At 44.3% G+C, this 19,429-nt stretch overlaps 2 protein-coding genes across 5 annotated transcripts in view; one reads left to right on the top strand and one right to left on the bottom strand.

Annotated features, from left to right (window-relative positions):
• The window catches only part of slc44a1b (solute carrier family 44 member 1b), a 28,242-nt gene extending 27,729 nt beyond the window's left edge, over window positions 1-513 (bottom strand). For 2 of the 3 annotated variants that reach the window (XM_030739864.1, XM_030739862.1), the window contains exon 1: window positions 400-456. In XM_030739864.1, coding sequence (XP_030595724.1) covers window positions 400-456 — 57 coding nt within the window. Of the gene's footprint in view, window positions 1-399 lie in introns of all 3 variants that reach the window. The other variant, XM_030739865.1, reaches the window with a different exon arrangement.
• Window positions 514-8,134: 7,621 nt separating this feature from the next.
• abca1b (ATP-binding cassette, sub-family A (ABC1), member 1B) overlaps window positions 8,135-19,429 on the top strand; it is a 39,970-nt gene continuing 28,675 nt past the window's right edge. For both annotated transcript variants that reach the window (XM_030738786.1, XM_030738787.1), the window contains exons 1-3: window positions 8,135-8,255; window positions 11,860-11,972; window positions 13,007-13,100. In XM_030738786.1, the coding sequence (XP_030594646.1) occupies window positions 11,907-11,972; window positions 13,007-13,100 (160 nt within the window). In that variant the 5' untranslated portion in view covers window positions 8,135-8,255; window positions 11,860-11,906. The remainder of the gene's footprint in view (window positions 8,256-11,859; window positions 11,973-13,006; window positions 13,101-19,429) is intronic.

Below are 19,429 nucleotides of genomic sequence, written 5' to 3' on the forward strand. Positions count from 1 at the left end.
TCTCAGAAGGACAGATTCACTCTAACAACACAAAAGTACATTTACATGAGACCCGCAGTACTTTTTGCTAGTACTTTGTGTTTCCTTAGTAGTATTTTACTTCCACTTCAGTAAAATCTCCCTACTCTCAACAACAAATTAATTTTAGAGTTTATTTGGAAACAAATGTGTGTTCTGATTAAGGAAAAGCTGGGCTTAAACTGGGCTTAAACTGGGCTTAAACTGGGTATTGATGATACCTTTTATACTAGCTTCATATTGTGTGAGGGACGGGAAATCAGCCCCACAGCTCTCTGCTTATATCTCACTGAGTACAGTTGGTTAAACCCCCAAAGAAGCACTTGCTTTCCAGTCTGCCCCAAAGTTCATGTTGTGTGTGAGAAGCAGCAGATCTTTTACCTTTTGCCTGAGCCGAACCTGCTGCTGAGAGCTTGAGGAGAGGCGCTTTGGGTCCATGTTCCTGTGGGAGTCCTGGAGGGTCCCAGAGGGTCCTGCAGAGTCCTGGTGCTGCTGTCAGACTGAGGGCAGCAGTGATGGAGGTCTGATCAGGCTGCAGAGGACAGAGAGCTTTTGTCTCATTGTTTACTGTTGTACCAGGCTGAACGGTGGGAGTGTGTGTGGGCGTGAATGTGCGTGTGTGCTCGTGTTCCTCTTGTTATGGGGACATAACAGGAGGACACGGTTCACACGGTCACCCTCAGGGAACATAAAGCAGCCGTGAAGTTTTATTATGAAGCATTAAAGATTCAATTCAGCTTTATTTATATAGCGTCAAATCACAACAGTCGCCTCATGGTGCTTTATATTGTGGGTAAAGACCCTACAATAATACAGAGAAAACCCAACAAACAAAACGACCCCCTGTGAGCAGCACTTGGTGACAGTGGGAAGGAAAAACTCCCTTTAACAGGAAGAAACCTTCATCAGAACCAGGCTCAGGGAGGGGGGGTCATCTGCTGAGGGGGGGGAGAGACAGAGATTAATAATAATTAATGATTAATGGTAGTACTGAAAACCTCAGGGTCAGCCCTCAGGTTATCTGGCTGAGCCAAAATCCTGCTTCTGAAAAGCTTAACTGGTGAGAACAAGAGAACGCTGCAAAGGACCAAAGGTGTAGGAGTTAAAGAAATCTGTATCTGAGAATAACCTTTGACCTCTCTGGATGACTGTAACTGCACTTGTTCCCAAAGGACAAGCTCTGTAAAATAATCCTTTTATTGCTTGAGTTCATATATATATAATATAGTTTAGAATATGTTCATGAGACTCGAGCTTAAGCGAGCACAGTCAGTGAGTACTGAAGTCGGCACCTGCTGCAGATTTCTTATTTAAAACAAAGAAATCTAAAATCTTATAAAAAGTGTCTTCTGCCATCTTCTTGAGGAAGATGCTCCCTGAGTGTGTGTGTGTGTGTGTGTGTGTGTGTGTGTGTGTGTGTGTGTTGGGGGGGGATTTACAAGTCGTTTTGAGCTTTCCACAATTATTGTTGCTCTTAATTTAACTGCAGCATAAATCCACTTGTTGCTGATCAGTTTCAAAGCTGGAGAGTTTTTTTGGAGGTTAAAGAAAAATGAAAGTTTTGTGGATCAGCAGTTTTCTAAATAAGGAGGAAATGTTTGTGTGTGGTTAAAGAAACGAGTGAACACGTCTCACACACACACACACACACACACACACACACACACACACACACACACACACACACACACACACACACACACACACACACAGCTGGCAGGTTTCAAACTGATGTGATGTGTGCCATTTGACTGCGGTCCAGCAGGGGGCAGTGTAACACAGCAGATCATCTTCCTCCTCATCATCAGGAAAAACACAACAAACGGCTTTTAACTCCTCGAGCTGACCTTTACTTTATTTCACAGTTATAAACAATTATGTTTTTACTTTTTTGTAAGCGTTCTGAAACCTTTGTCAACTATGATCGATTAAATGTTCTTAATTTAAAGTCTCCCAAAGTTCAAACAAACATCTAAATGCTCCCTGAGGGCAGCAGCTGGAAGTGAACTCTCACAGCTGGTTGTCATTTGTGCAGCTGTGCTGTCATGGTGATAAGTATGGTTGAGTAATTACCCACACAGCGGCTCAGGTACAGCACCAGTCTCACGTGGGCCCGACTTCAAGTTTATTCAAAGTAAACAGAAAAATATGCAGAATACACGACGACAGCACCGAGCAGGCGGTGCAAAAGACGAAAATCTCATAAATGTGATGTTGAATAGGGCAGATTAGAAGGAAATATGGTTACAATATGGTTACAATGAAGAAACAAATCAAAAATAATAATAATAAATAAAATTTCAGTGTTTTTATAGTAACATTGATGAGAGAATTGTGTTTTAGGACTGAGACTCTTTAAAACAGCGTTTTCATGCTCAGCAGATGAGCTTCAGAGGCTGTGATGGTGACTCTGGTTTGTACTGGATGGTTGTTCCTGTATAAACATCAGGCCAAAGGAAACAGGAGAAGACTGTCAGTGAAATCAGAGCCACCTTCAGTCCTGTGAAAAACTCAGTACAATCTTATTGATTCCAAAGCAGTTCAGAGGCTCAGTAGCAGCCAGGTGCTGCTAATCAAACACACCTGATTACCTGATCATCAGCAGTGTGAGCGTCTCCATAAAAGCAGAGGTTTGGGCAGTTTGCTGGTATGGAGCATCCAGGTGTGTTAATACAATCTTCCCAGGAGCCAATGGCCCAGCAGCCCAAGCTCAGAGCATGCAACAAACCCAAGAGCTCCATCTCAGACTCTACAAGCCTCAGAGAGTGTGTTAAAGGTTAAAGTTCATGACAGCACAATGAGAAAAAGTATAAGTGTGTCCTGGAAGGGCTGCAGGAGAAAGCTTCTTCTCTCTAAACGCAACATGGCAGCACAGCTCAGGTTTGCAAAGCTGCATCTGAACAAACTCACAGTAAACTTTGGAACAAAGTCGAGATCAGAGTGCAGATGTTTGTCCATAATGCACAGCAGCACGTTTAGAACAAACTGCATACAGCACATCAGCATGAACGCCCTCCACCACCGTGCTGACACCAACCGTCAGCAAGGTGGTGGCAGCATGATGATTTGGGCCTGTTTTGCAGCCGCAGGCCCGGGCCACCTTGCAGTCACTGAGTTGACCATGAACTCCTCTGTGTACCAAAGTATTCTGGAGTCAGATGTGAGGACGTCTGTCCCACAGCTGAAGATTGGCCCAAACTAAGGACAATGATCCCAGCAGAACGGCTGAGAAAGACAAGCATGAAGGTGCTGCAATGGTCCAAAGTCCCGACCTCAGCCCAACGGGACCTTCAGAGAGCTGTGCATGAACAAATGTCAACAAACCTCAATAAACTGAAGCAATGCTGTAAAGAAGAGTGGACCGAAATCAATTCACAGAAAAACTTCAACTTATCGCTGCTTCTACAAGCTGCTGAATCATGGGGAGGACTTAGGACTGATGGAGTCCTGTGAAAACTGTGACTGTGCACTAATGATGGGCAGGCTGTTAACCAGAGCACAAGATATCACAAAACTGAACTGACCACAAGAAACTGTACATTTAAAACAGGAACTAAAGACTAACAAAATACTAGAATCATAAAGAAAAAACCTGAAAATACAGAAGAAAAATCTACATTTCAATCAGTTCGAGAACTGAATTTCATGAAGCAGAGGTCCCGGCAGCCCCTCCTACAGCCCCCCGGTGAACTCAGCCTTTCATGGGGAGCAGTAGCTGCACAATGCCTGAGCCAAAAACAACAGCTTTATCCTCCACAAAATAACTGCAGTTTGGTACATTTGGCTGTTACAGCGAGGATGAGGCAGGTGAAGAAGTCCATATGTGGGCAGTCAGAGGTCCTCCAAACAGAAGAAATTCCCACTCCTGTACAAACTGCATTTGTTCTGCACGTTTATGAAGGCTGATTTGGAGCTACAACCTTTGGAATTGTTTGTGAACGTGACGTTACAAGCTGTGAGTGTAAAGTGACGTAATCTGCTTTATTGATCCTTCTGAGTCAGCATATCTCCTGCATTCATCACACAGCATCAGGAGCACTGGGCAGCCACCACGTGACACCTGGAAACCTGCTTTACCTGCCTGGGTGAGGGGAATGGAAACAGGATGTTTATTTTTGGACTGTGGAGGAAAACAGAAGCTTGCACGAGCTCATGAGAATAAACCAAACCTGGAATTAATCCAGTGCTGAACCTGCAGTCTTTCTGAGTGCCAGCAGGGGGCAGCTCCTCTGGTTGATCTGTGGCCTCACTGAACATTTTCCTGATGCTCTCATTGAACACAGCAACGATGATATCTTGTAAATTCTGGTCTGTGTGAGGTGTCCCTCAGTTTCTCAGTCAGATCCATCCCTCACTCATCATGCTTCAAATGCTCAACACTTCAAAATGAGACTGATGGCAAGCAGACAGCAGGTATCCCTGGATGGAGATCCCTAATGCAGGTGCTGCGTGTCACTTCCTGGCAGCTAATTTTGTTGTCTTTGGTGTGGACACGAGTGCAGTGGAGCTTAAGTTTTTGGTCCTGACATGTGCAGCTTTGTGCCACTCTCCCTGGTGGTGGAGAGTGCAAAATTCACCTGACCCACATGGACACAACAGATGCATTACTGGGAAACACAGCAGGCTAAACCTTTATGTTTCGGGTCAGGGAGGGGTAGCCATCTGCCTCGACTGGCTGGGGGGTGAAGGGAAAGTGAAGAGGGAAACCATGTTCACCATACAGGACCCAAAATGCCAGAGAGTGAGACGCAAACACTGGTTCAGGTTGGGAGCGTTAGGGGGGGCTATCTCCTGAAGCCAAAGTGGGAGCAGGTTCCACAGCTGAAGATTCTGCCTCACGTTCTACTGTTAGAAACTCGAGAAACCACAAGTAAACCTGCAGTCTGAGAGCGAAGTGCTCTATTGGGATAATCTGAGGTAGCAGGGAGCCAGTGACAAGAATCTAATGTGGGAGAAACATGAACTCTCTTTCTAGTCTGCATTAAGTGCCCTTGCTGTGGCATTTGGGATCAACTGAAGGCTTTTCAGCAGCTTTTAGAGCAACCTGATAACAACATATATAATAATCCAGCTGTTACTCTGAGGATGTTTCTAATTTTAGTGATATTTATCAGACTCCGGGGAGGCCGAGGTGATACCATCCGGAGGAAGTATCTGGGCTGACACCATGTTTCTGAGAGTTTTACAGCGAAATCCCATAAATTTAATTTCACTGTTTGTTTGTTTGGTTTTTATTTGTTTTGTTTTTTCCCCACAGACTTTGGAAGTTTAAACTTTAAAACCATCAGCTTTAATAATACCACTGTATGCTGATGATGTGCTGTTTTATGTTTGGGGTTCTCCTCTGTAATGGAACAATATCAGCTTTTACTGGAGTCATTTTGCACATCATCAGACCTTTGAATATCAGTCCAAAAATACCAAATTAACTTTAAAGTCTTTTAGCACTTACAGCAGCTTTCAGCAGCAGCTGCTTCTTTGTGACACGTCTGCATGTAGACTGTGTGTATGTGACAGAAAGCCTCATCACTGCAGGTCCTCTTTAACGGTGTAAAAAAACGGTTTCCAGAGCTTCTCGTTAGTGAGCTGACGTTCACGGTGACAGCTGGACGAGGTTTCTGTGTCACAGCAGCTCAGATGCATTGCCATGATTGTATCACACATAACCAGCTGTGTGCTCATCTGGAGCCAGACCTCTGGCTGCGTGCCAATGAAACAGCTCCACTCTCACCTCACCTCCTTTAATACCTGTCATGTAGTTTTAGTTTTTATTAGTTTGTATTTCAGTATTAGGAATACCAGACCAGTATTAGTCACCGGTCTGGTTCATTTTGACAGATTTTCTTTTGTTTGAGTTCATTTTGATTAGTTTACTGTTTCCTGTGTTGCATGGGCACCCAGGCAGGTGTCGTGATCTTTGCTATAATCCTTGTTTCTGTATTTCTTAGGTTCTTGGTTTTTCCCCATGTTCTTGAGAGTGTTCCTTTCCCCTATTTTTCCTCTTGCTGTGTGACTTTGCCTCTTTCAGTTTACTTCCTGTTTTATTTGGAAACTTAGGTCAATCATCAATCCATCAGGTTTCTACCATTCATCCTGGTCCAGGTCGTGGGGGCAGCAGTCTAAGCAGAGATGCCTGGACCGTCCTCTCCATGGCTGCCTCCTCCAGTTCTCCTGAGAGGACACTAATTCCTATGATGGTATACTCTCTCCAGCGTGTCCTGGGTCTGCCCCAGAGTCTCCCCACAGTTTGACATGCCCAAAACATCGGTGACCAGGAGGTGTCCTGTTCAGATGCCTGGACCACCTCAGTTTGCTCCAGTTGTTGTGAAGGAGTAGCAGCTCTGCTCTGAGGCCTTCCCAGCTTCTCACCCCATCTCTCCCCAAGAGCCCAGACACCCTCCATGAATCTCCACCTTTTCGTGGTGGAGGGGTTTTTATGCCCTTGTGATCCCAGGAGCTATATTGCCCCTGGTTGGGTCTCCTAAAGCAAAGTGGTTCTGGGTGAGGGGCCATGAGGTGCAATTCAGGAGAAGTATCCTTGGATCCAGGCTTGAGAGGGGGCTCATTGATAAGCACCTCGAATGAGCCACATGGGCTGGACCTCCCGTAGACTCTCGAACCACGGGAGGATTCTGGTGCTTTATGGGTCAGAGGGAGAGCCGCTGGTGGGTCCCTGCTTACCTAAACTGGCTCTTGGGACCAAGCAGTCAATCAACGCACCGTAAGGTAAAATTAAATAAAAATTTAAAGAAGAAGAAGAAGAAGAAACAGCCTTTATTGTCCCACAAAGGGAAATTTAGGTGTAGCAGCAGCAAAAATGTCAAAACACAACAGGACAAGATTAACACTACTACTACTACTAATAATAAAATAATATATACTGTACAGGAATATAACTACAAGAAATAACAATATACTATATATTACTATACAATATGTACATACTATTGGTTCTATTTTTGTTGGGAGCAGTGATGGTTAAAGAGTCTTACAGCTGCTGGGAGGAAGTATCTGTGATAACGCTCCTCCTAAATGCCTCTTAAGTACTTTAATGTCAGTAAAACTTTAAAAACAGAATCAAATTTACAGTAATCCATGAGCGCTGATCAGTGAATAAACATATGCAGAAATTAAAAGACTTAAAGAGCCAAAACAATAAAACATAAGAAACTACAAAACAAAGTAAGTAATGTGTGTTAATGCCAGGTTGAAGATGACTAAATCAATAAATAAACATTTTGGTGCTTTATGTCTTCAATGTTCCACATGAATCACAGTGGAAACTCTCTTATTATGAAATATTGTACCATTTGGACTGTCTTTTATTGTGAAACACTGAACCCAGCTGCTGGTGACCGAGAGTAACCCCACAGCTGCGTCAGCTGACCCTCAATATGACCGGAAGCGTTGTTTCCACATTAAAAGACCCGTGTTTTTGTTTTGCTTTTTCATGTGAAGCTTTTAAATTAGTTTTAACACTTTGATCAACACATTTGATCTGTTTTTTTTTTAAAGAGCGCGTCTTAAGCAAACATAACTCACTATGTAACATAACTATGTTATTTATTAAATTCCATAAATTAAAAACAGCTTATTTACAGCCTTTTACCTGCTGAAGGGAGAAGGAGAGCAAAATATATCTGTCCAAAAGCAGAAATGTGCAGTAGTGAAATATAAAAGTACTGTTTTCTCCCTAAAATAAATAAATGTCACTTTCTAAGAAGATAAAATATGTTAAGATGTGAGCCAGACATGTAATGTAATAAGAGAAGTTTTTAAAGATCAATAAATAACCAATAACTCTGAAGGAGCTCGTCTCAGATCCATGTAATCTGATTATAATGTGACCTGATGTGGAGGCAGCTGCATCACTGCTTTCATGTTGCAGCTGTGTTGCTTGTCTTTGTGCTTCAGTCACACATCGGTACACTCAGCCTATTTTGTGTATTTTGTCATTATCGTGGTTAAATAAAGTAAAGAGCATAAACCTCTGATTCTGACTGAAAAACAAATCACGCAACAGTTTGAAAAACTCTCCCCAACATTCCTGTAGTTCATTTCCCCGGAAGGTGTAGTTTTATTTTGAAGTTCCTGGGCGGAAGCAGCGTAAGTGATTCTCGGACGTTGACTCCGGTGAGTTTTGTCCCGCGGCTGGAGCTCCGAGAGGAGCAGATGCTGCTGAGTGAGGGCAGAGGAGGAGACAGGCTGTCCCGGACCGAGACACGACTGCCACACAGGTGAGCTGCTCCCGCTCTCTCTGAGGGTTCTCCTGCATGTTCTCCTTCATGTTCTCCTCTCCGCTCCTGCTCTTTTATCCTGTTTAAACTCCGGTCCGCTCGGTACAGCGGCTCTTCAAACGCGTCACGGTTTTCCTCGGGAGGAAACGGAGACGCTTCGTTACAGTCTCTCAGGCGGATTTAAAAAGCGGAGCAAAAGAAACTTTAGAGAAAAACGGGAGAAAGCGAAGAAGAGGAGCTCTGAGGGTGAACTTTTAATGATTCAGAAACAGAGTCAACTCTGGCTGTTAAGCTGCATTTTAAAAACGGTTTTATCTGGACTTTTATGTGGTTTTATTTGGACTTTAGAAAAAAGGTTTAAAGCGAGTTTGTGAAGCAGAATCTGCAGTTTGTGTGTCGGCCGCCGGGGGCGCTGCTCAGTGAGGTTTTAATTCAAACTGAATCAAAGTCCTAAAGCTGCTTCAGACTGCAGATTAAAGCCCCCCCACAGGCTTTATCTACTCTGATACCCCCCCCCCCCCCACACACACACACACACGCAGGGGGAGGAGGGGCCACTCTTCATTTTAATCTGTTTAACTAAAGTTCAGATCTGATGGGCTGAAACCAGCAGCAGAATCAGCCTTTATTCATTTCCCTGTACGTTTGTTAATCAATACCTGCATTGATTCCTGCAGACTACTGATGTGGAGCTGCTTTTGTAGATGAAGCAGTTAAATCAGTTTGATTTAATCAGCATCACTGTGTGTGTGAATGAGTGATTGAGTGAGTGTGTGTGTGTGTGTGTGTGTGTGGTACCAGCAAATACCTTCAGCCCCCCCCTTCCTTTGTCCAATCACACTGATCAATCAAGCTGGTATTGATCAGCATCTCCTCAGCTGTGAAACTCTCTGTGGGCTCAGACAGAAACACGTTGATCACAGCTTTCCAAAATAAAGGCCACTCACTAAGACTCTGTTATAATCAGTGACGGGTCTGAGGAGCAGCGCCGACCGCAAACAAAGGGAGGAAAAACAGTGCAGCTCATAATTAGCTGAGAAGTTTAAATACAGAACGACACACAGACAAACTGAAGAAATCGACCTCAGCGGTTAGAGTCAGATCAATTTTATTTATATAGCACCAAATCACAACAAACAGTCGCCTCAAGGTGCTTTGTATTGTAGGTAAAGACCCTCCAATAATACAGAGAAAACCCAACAGTCAGAGCGACCCCCTGTGAGCAGCACTTGGTGACAGTGGGAAGGAAAAACTCCCTTTAACAGGAAGAAACCTCCATCAGAACCAGGCTCAGGGAGGGGGGGGGTCATCTGCTGAGGGGGGAGAGACAGAGATTAAAAATAACTAATGATTAAATACAGAGTGGGGTATAAACATGGGAGTGCATCATGGGAACCCCCCAGCAGTGCTCCACACATTATGAAAGAGAAGTGCATCCCTCAGATCAGTGACGTGTTTCCAGGCTGCAGCTCCCGCTGACATCCGGTCGGAGAGTGTTTGTCGATTTCAGGTTAGACTCGATCTTTGCTTCCTGCTGCGCGGTGAGAGAGGCAGTAACGGGTAATCATGCAGTTATTAAACTTAAAAACATTCTTTTAAGAAGGAATTTCCCTGAATATAATTCAAATCAAAAATGTAAAAGAAGAGGTGGTGTGGTGAACTGTTGGGGGGTTTTTGACTGTAAGGTGCGTCTGACGAGGGCGAACCTTTAGCTGGTAATGAGGATGGAGAGAGGCCGAGGTCGCACAGCAGGGAGCACGAAGGGCGCGATGAAGCTGACGCAGAGACCCTGAGTGATCTGAGAGTATGCAGAGGCCTGAGCGACACGAGGGCGAGGCTCTGCGCGGACGTCCGTGTCCACGTCCGTCTCCGGGAGGTGAATCCCACCGCTGCAGAATCAGGAGGCTCTTTATTGTCACTGTGCTCGGGTGCACTTATATTTAGTTTGGTGTCTCATTCAAATAAATGAAAACATTTCAGAGCAGCTCCATGTTTAAGCTTTCTTAGTAAGACTTTCTGAAGCTGAGGGTGGAGGCATGTGCCTGATGCAGCTTATTGAGTGTCACCTCAGGTTGTGTGTTCTGCTTTTCTGGCCTCAGAAAGCCGCGAGAAGTCCTCACCAACGGTGGCTGACGTCAGCTGGGTGAATATTGCTGACTGCAGCGTTACATGCGGGCGTTACTGACATAAAGACGTCACTGGAAGGTTCAGATGTCTGAACTTAAACTGCGCCGAGCGTATCCCAGTGGGCCGAATTCATGCCGCACGCAGCAAAACAGGAAATAAATCAGGGATCCTCACATCCAGGCCTCGAGGGCTGGCGTCCTGCAGGTTTTAGATGTGTCCCTGATCCAACACACCTGAATCAAATGGCTGAATGACCTCCTCAGTATGCAGTCAGGTTCTCCAGAGTCCTGCTAATGACTTCTATATTTGACTCAGGTGTGTTGAAGCAGAGACACATCTAAAACCTGCAGGACGCCGGCCCTCGAGGCCTGGATGTGAGGATCCCTGAAATAAATGCTTTTCTCGCAGCCTTTGATGTGCAGACGTGTTTGGACTTTCAGACCAATCGCAGGAAGTTATGGCCAAATATCATTAAAAAAATCATTCAGCATCTCTTTCAGAATACAGCCGTGTGGGACAGATCCAGCCTACAGGCTCCTGCACACTGTTTAGCATACAAAAACATATTTATTTGCAGTGTTTCGGTATCAGACCTTCCTCAGTTTCTCAGCCGTTCTTGCTAATTAGTGTGTTTGGCTGTTTGAGCTGCACACCTGGAAACAGTCAAAGTGAACATCTGGAGAAGAAGAGACCAACTTTTTACTGAAACACGGTCTGATGTCAGAGCGCACGTCCATCCTGTGGCCTGTTTAATCAAATCACAATAGGAGGCGGAGTCAAAGGCAGACCCAGCCCGGGCAGGTGGTAATGACAGGGTGCAGGTACAGGACAGCTGATAAAGTTGTTGCTTTTTTTCTTTGTAATTATGCAAGAGAGCAGAAAGAGCGGTCTAAAACTGAAGCGAGTCCGAGGGCACGAAACCAAAACATGAACCTTAGTTTGGGGTTTGTGGTGTGAAACCGGGAGCAGCGCCCGTCTCCAGACTCCACATTTTAAATCCTCGGTGTTTGCAGTTCGATTGTTTTGGAGCCGAAAGGCACCACGTTTGGACGAGACGGCGAGAAGCCCGCGGAGTGTGAGTGTGATGTTTCATCGAGGTGACGCCTCAGTTCCAGTTTCAGTTTGATGCACCTGTAAAGATGTGATGGCAGATGTGCAGTTTTGTTGCTAGAGGCAAAGAAGTCCTCCAAAAGATTCAAGTCAACTTTAAAAAACTCTGAAAGGTCTGATTTCAATTTTTTAATAAGACTTTAAATGGAGTTTAAGTTTGAGAATACTTCCTGTTTTATCCCAGAAGCTCTCACTGAGAATAAAAGGTGAATCGTGTGAGGAAGACTCTGATGGGACGCTCTGTGACAGCTGCTGACAGCGTTTCAGCTGATAACTCTGAGTGAGATCAGCAGCTTTACTATCTGATGCGACCTTTGACCCCAACACCTTTGAGCTGAGTGCTGTGTGTTTGTGCGCTTTAATGCAGAGCGAGCGGCGGCCGACGATCATTCAAGCAGAGCGGCGGCGGCAGACATGTCCGTCTCCACACAGCTGGGTCTGCTGCTGTGGAAGAACTTCACCTACAGACGACGGCAGACGGTCAGTCACGCACACACACACACTCACAGACACACACAAACACACTCACAGACACACTGTTCTGGATTCATCAGACCGTCATTTGGTCCATAAAATTACTTTTTAAAAGTTAAAGTGCTGTGTGAGGAAACCCAAACATTTCATCAACTTTGACCCTTCTGTCCTCCCAGAACCTGCACCTTATTTTACAGATTAGAGTAATCGATATTCTCCTGCTCGGTTTCTGGTTTTGGTCCATAAATGACCTACGAGGAGCTGTGAAACCTTTTAAAGGTTAAAGGTTGGATATTTGTAGGTTGCTTCTATCAGGTCCTCAGAGAAACTGGACCTCCTTCAGCTCTGAGTCACGTCAGAGTTTAAACCTTAAAAACATCTAAATCTCAGATTACAGGAAAAATGGCTGAAGGAAGCTCCCAGCATGTTATCAGTGTTTACCTGTCCTCACAGAACGGACGCTGATACAGCAGTTTACATTAACATCACTTAGCTGATCAGTTTCTGGGTTAATCAATGAGTTGATTGGTTTATAACACGTATGAGAAAAACAGACACTTTTAAATGGTTTCTGCAAAGCTTCATGTGAGGAGCTGAAACAAACAAATCTTTTTATTCATTTATTTATTTTTTTAATTGACAGAAAAAATTAAATTAACTTTCTCATAAATCATAAATCGTGTCACCTTCACTCTCAGCATCCCTCCATCTCTGATCCAGATGATCTGAATCCAGATGTTGGATTTTCTCTGATTTGGAGCTAAGATCAAACTTCGATCGGTGTCTCCTGAAGGACTCACAGAGTGCTGTGCCCTCTGTTGCTGATTGGTTATCAATAACTTCTAATAATAAACGCATGAAGCTGCTTCCTGCTGTGGTCAAACACTTAAAAGGAGCCAATCAGGAGGCTTTTAGACCACACACACACACACACACACACACACACACACACACACACACACTCCTTGTGTATAATGGTTTCCTGTCTCTGGCTGCGTTGTGTGTTAAAGTGTGTGTGTGTGTGTGTGTGTGTGTTTCAGCTCCAGCTCTTGGCAGAGATCGTCTGGCCCCTCTTAATCTTCTTCATCCTCATCGCCGTGCGGCTGAACTATCCTCCCTACGAGCAGCATGAGTGTGAGTTGAAAACCTTTATTTAAACGTGATTTGAACGGCGCTCTGTCTTCTGCGTGGACGAAACAGCCGCCGCTGCTTTACAGCGTTTCCCTTCAATGATGAAGAGTGATGTCAGAGAGCATCCTCCTCATCCTCCGTGGATCGTGTCCCAGCACTCGTGGGGTGGGGGTGGGGGAGGTACACGCACTCAGGCGAGCATTCGCACTCGCGTCCTGCGGCCACTTTAGAATCACCAGTTAGCCAAACGCCTTTAGACTGCCCGCAGTCCACCATGAGGTTTGAACCCAGGACCTTCTTGCTGTGAGGCGACCCTACTAACCACTGCAGCAGTGGGGGGGCAGGACTGTGCGGATGGACAGTGATCTCAGCAATCACCAGTACGTCATCAATGAAGGCCTTTTGAGCTTGTTTTGCCATTTAGGGGGTATCATTATTTTGCATACAACGACACACAGACGTGTGTGTTCTTGCCCAGAGCTCTGCCCTCTCTGAATGAATGCTTGTGTGGGGAGCGGCTTCAGTGATCATTAAACACGAGAAAGCACAAGAAGGCGGGTGTGTGTTTTAAACTGGAGCTTAATGTGAGACTCCGATAGGAGTGTGTGTGTGTGTGTGTGTGTGTGTGTGTGTGTGTGTGTGTGTGTGTGTGTGTGTGTGTGTGTGTGTGTGTGCGTGCTGCTGAAAGAGTCAGGCTCATTGCTGCTCACTATTTTCTTTATTTTTGACAAATAGCTGGTGTGTCTCTGACACCAGCATCATCACGGAGGGTGGATCGAGCTCCCTTTATAAGCCCCCCCCCCCTCCCCGTCTCCTGCCCCATGTTGGCAATGATGGTGTCAGGTATTGGCGGTCACACAGGGAGGATCATACATCGTTGCCATGGTGTTAGCTTAGCCCGGGCTTGTAATACGACGTCACGGCCAGCTACAGGTACAGGTGTGGAGCGTGGGACTGAGCCTGTAGATGTGGACCATCTCTCTCTCCAGCCTGCTGGTCTCTGGTCTGGTCCGTGGAGCCGTTACTGAATGTAGACAGAAACAAAAGCAGGATGGGGTCTCTGTCAGGTGACACCACAGCTGGAGTCCTGCAGATGCTGCAGACATGTTTTCAGGTGTTGCAGGAGGGGCAGCCAGGTGCATGCTGGAGTATCTTATTCTGGTTATCATCTCTCTCAGACCCTTGCACCTTTAGGAACATCTGATATGAGTTTGACACTGATTGGGTCCCAATTATCAGAGGTTATTGATTGATGATGGTCCTGGAAGGTGGAGGAAATGCAGTATTGCTTACTGCTGCAGGATTTCAAATTAAAGGTCCATGTGCTGAGTGAAGCTCCTTGTGTTGTTTATCGGGCATTTATGGCTCTTTATGGCTCATTATCAGATGTCATGAAGGTCACAGAGTTCCATCAGTCCCCAATAAAGCCCTGATAGGAGTACTGAACTGCATCAAAGGGTTAAATCTCAGTTCAGCTTCTTCCCTCCTGTGTCAGCGCAGAGCTCGATGTTGCATAAATAGTCATCAGTTTGATTTGATTTTGTTTGAATCTTCCTCGCCTGCAAAAAGCCCCAGGAATATGGTACAGGACACAGACAGGAAGTCATAGTGAGCTCACAGAGAGAGGAACAGGAAAACACCTGAGGTAGATGAGGTTTCATTCATCAGCCGTCTGAGACATAAATGTGTCGGGTACTCGAGTGCTTCAGCTGTTTTAGCATTGTTCTACGTGCTCTTGGTTTCTCTCAATAATCGGTGAGAAACGTCGGCTCAGCACAAGCTTACGTCTCCTGACCAGCAGACCAAACCTGAGACTCAGAGTTCACTCCAACCATGGATCAGTTCACCTCCTCTAAAACCTTTAACCCTCCTAAAAACTGACTACCCAGGGTTGAGACCAGGAAGCAGAGTTGCAGTCTTACACGCCTCTCTGCAGCTTCTCTCCTCCTGCCATCCCCCCAAAACCCCATCCCCATAGAGTCGGTGCCTGCTCCCAGACCACCAAAAAACAAAGCTAAAATCAGCAAAAAGCTATTTAAGCATAAAAATTCAAAAACAATAAATAATACAGCTTCATCAACTGCACCAAAGAATAAAACAATTAAATGTGGATTGTTAAACATTAGGTCTCTCTCTTCCAAGTCCCTATTAGTAAATGATTTAATAATTGATCAACGTATTGATTTATTCTGCCTTACAGAAACCTGGTTACAGCAGGATGAATATGTTAGTTTAAATGAATCAACACCCCCGAGTCACAGTAACTGTCAGAATGCTCGGAGCACAGGTCGAGGAGGAGGATTAGCTGCAATCTTCAATTCCAGCTTATTAATTAATCAAAGACCCAGACAAAGTTTTCATTCTTTTGAAAGCCTGACTCTTAGTCTTGTCCATCCTAACTGGGAAAAAACCTGTTTTATTTATTATCTATCGTCCACCTGGTCCTTACTCAGAGTTTCTGTCTGATTTCTCAGACTTTTTATCTGATTTAGTGCTCAGTTCAGATAAAATCATTATAGTGGGTGATTTTAACATCCATGTAGATGCTGAGAATGACAGCCTCAACACTGCATTTAATCTATTGTTAGATTCAATTGGCTTCTCTCAAAATGTAGAGGAGCCCACCCACCACTTTAATCATACTCTGGATCTTGTCCTAACATATGGCATAGAAACTGAAGACTTAACAGTATTCCCTGAAAGCCCCCTCCTGTCTGATCATTTCTTAGTAACATAATACTTTAATGGATTACACAGCAGTGGGGAATAAGTTTTATTACAGTAGAAGTCTTTCTGAAAGTGCTGTAACTAAGTTTAAGGATCTAATTCCTTCATTATTATGCTCTTCAGTGCCAACACAGTGCAGAGCAGCTACCTAAACTCTGCTCCCAGTGAGGTCGATTATCTCGTCAATAGTTTTACATCCTCACTGCGTATAACTTTGGATACTGTGGCTCCTCTGAAAAGGAAAGCTTCAAATCAGAAGTGCCTGACTCCGTGGTATAATTCACAAACGCACAGCTTAAAGCAGATAACCCGAAAGCTGGAGAGGGAATGGCGTCTCACTAAATTAGAAGATGCTCATTTAGCCTGGAAAAAGAGTTTGTTGCTCTATAAAAAAGCCCTCCGTAAAGCTAGGACATCTTACTATTCATCATTAATTGAAGAAAATAAGAACAACCCCAGGTTTGTTTTCAGCACTGTAGCCAGGCTGACAAAGAGTCAGAGCTCTGTAGAGCCGAGTATTCCTTTCACTTTAACTAGTAGTGACTTCATGGATTTCTTTACAAATAAAATTTTAGACAGAGAAAAAATTATTCATAACCATCTCAAAGATTATTCTTCATGTTCGGCTGCTTTCAGCACTGCTGGTATTTGTTTTGACTCCAGTTGATCTTTCAGAGTTAACTTCAATAGTTACTTCCTCCAAACCAGCAACATGTTTATTAGATCCCATTCCTACTAGACTGTTCAAAGAAGTCTTTCCATTTATTGATGCTTCTATATTAAAAATGATCAATCAGTCTTTATTGGTTGGCTATGTACCACAGGCCTTCAAGGTGGCTGTAATTAAACCTCTACTTAAAAAGCCATCACTGACCCAGCTGTCTTAGCTAATTATAGGCCAATCTCCAACCTTCCTTTTCTCTCAAAGATTCTTGAAAGAGTAGTTGTAAAACAGCTAACTGATCATCTGCAGAGGAACGGTTTATTTGAAGAGTTTCAGTCAGGTTTCAGAATTCATCACAGTACAGAAACAGCATTAGTGAAGGTTACAAATGATCTTCTTAGAGCCTCTGACAGTGGACTCATCTCTGTTCTTGTCCTGTTGGACCTCAGTGCAGCTTTGATACTGTTGACCATAACATTTTATTACAGAGATTAGAGCTTGCTATAGGTATTAAAGGTACTGCACTGCAGTGGTTTGAATCATATTTATCTCATAGACTCCAGTGTGTTCATGTAAATGGGGAGTCTTCTTCACACACTAAGGTTAATTATGGAGTTCCACAGGGTTCTGTGCTAGGACCAATTTTATTTACATTATACATGCTTCCCTTAGGCAGTATTATTAGAAAGCACTGCATCAATTTTCATTGTTATGCAGATGATACTCAGCTTTACCTATCAATGAAGCCAGATGACACACGTCAATTAGTTAAACTGCAGGAATGTCTTAAAGACATTAAGGCCTGGATGACCTCTAATTTCCTGCTTCTAAATTCAGATAAAACTGAAATTCTTGTACTCGGCCCCACAAATCTTAGAAACATGGTGTCTAACCAGATCCTTACTCTGGATGGCATTACTTTGGCCTCCAGTAACACTGTGAGAAATCTTGGAGTCATTTTTGACCAGGATATGTCCTTCAATGCACATATTAAACAAATATGTAGGACTGATTTTATTTGCATTTGTGCAATATTTCTAAAATTAGAAACATCCTTTCTCAGAGTGATGCTGAAAAGCTAATTCATGCATTTATTACTTCTAGGCTGGACTATTGTAATTCGTTATTATCAGGCTGTCCTAAAAGCTCCCTGAAAAGCCTTCAGCTGATCCAAAATGCTGCAGCTAGAGTACTGACAGGGACTAGAAAGAGAGAGCATATTTCTCCCATATTGGCTTCTCTTCATTGGCTCCCTGTTAAATCTAGAATAGAATTTAAAATCCTTCTCCTCACATACAAGGTCTTGAATAATCAGGCCCCATCTTATCTCAAAGACCTCATAGTACCATATCACCCCAACAGAGCACTTCGCTCTCAGGTTTTCTCTGTATTATTGTAGGGTCTTTACCCACAATATAAAGCACCTTGAGGCGACTGTCTGTTGTGATTTGGTGCTATATAAATAAAATTGAATTGAATTCTGCAGCTGCAAATAGGAAATTTAGGCAACTTTTCAAGATCCATTTTCACTTCAGTAAAGCTGGCATCATCACACCAGGAGCATCAGTGCTTTTAATAACAGCGATTCACTGCAGTTCTCAGCCTTAGCAGAGCTGAGCTGGACCTTCTGCAGGTAGTTCTGGACCCAGAGCTCTGTGTGAGAGGGACATTGTAGTCTTCACCTGTTGTTCACAGATGTGATTGGTTTCCATGAAACTCGGGAAGTTAAACTTTTAAAGTTTGGGGACAAACTGGCCGTAACGGGAGGTAAAATGCTGAGTTAGTCCGCTGTGAGCAGCAGGATGAAGAATCGGGAGCTTCAGGCGATGTTTGTGCTGGATGAATGAAACCTGCCCGACAGGAAACAGAAGGAAACCTTTTCATTACCTGCTGGTTATCACGGAGGAGGAGCGCCTCCACTGCTTCATTCAGGCCTTACACTGACTTCAGGGGATGAAGAGGGAGCAGAAAGCTGCTCATCTTCCTCTTTCCCTATGAAAGCAGAAGCTCTGGGCACTCGAAGTGCTTTCAGTTCTCCTGCTGTATGGCAATACTTGCACAGTGATTCACGCAGCATGTGAGCTGCAGGGATGTGTTGAAACTTGCTGCTCTGGCCCCGTGCGACGCTCAGGGAGAGCTCCCGAGGATCAGGGACGAGCTGGAGCGTTGTCTCACTTGATCCTTTAAATCCAGTTTTATACAGCAGCGCAGCTCTGAACACGTTCGGGTCAGGTGAAATTTATAATCGTTTATCCCTCCGTGTGAATGCTTTGGGTGGGCTCAGCGTGCCGCACACGTTAAAGTGACGTGACTCGACATGACAACGGCGCCGCAAACAGTTCATCATCTGCGCTCTGTGGAAAATTTTCTGTTTGTTTTCATGGCAAACATTCAGCTGCAAATCCAGCTTTTCTTTCAGGTGATGGTCCACTGTGGCAAACATCAGAGATACGATGGTGGGAACTTTCAGCCGGGAAGCTGGTTTAACGACATTAAGTCCTAAAATGAATTTTAAGTCTGATTTTAAAACTTTATATTTTATTTTTAAACAAGAACAAAGCTGTGAACGTCTTTGAGTCTGAATGGTTACACGAGGGCGGTCCTCAGCTTTGGATGGATAAAATTAGTCCAAAATCAACACGTCACATCTTTTGTTTCTTTGTTTCATGTTTTTGGTTTTTGGGTTCATAAAGCTCCAAATGTTTTCAGTGGGTGAGAGGTATTAGCACTCAGACTTGTTCACTGCACTGTTGCAATATGAGCAGAATGTGGCCTGGCATCGTTTTGCTGAATTAAGCAAGACCTTCCCTGAAAAAGACGTCATCTGGATGGCAGCATGGTAACGGGACCTTCGCCGATCCACTAACGCACATGACATGCGTAACGTGCAGTGAAAGCCTGAAAGCAATGATGTGGGGATTTCTTCCTCTCTTTAAACAGC

Source organism: Archocentrus centrarchus, chromosome 10 (assembly GCF_007364275.1).
Source record: "Archocentrus centrarchus isolate MPI-CPG fArcCen1 chromosome 10, fArcCen1, whole genome shotgun sequence".
NCBI lineage: Eukaryota > Metazoa > Chordata > Actinopteri > Cichliformes > Cichlidae > Archocentrus > Archocentrus centrarchus.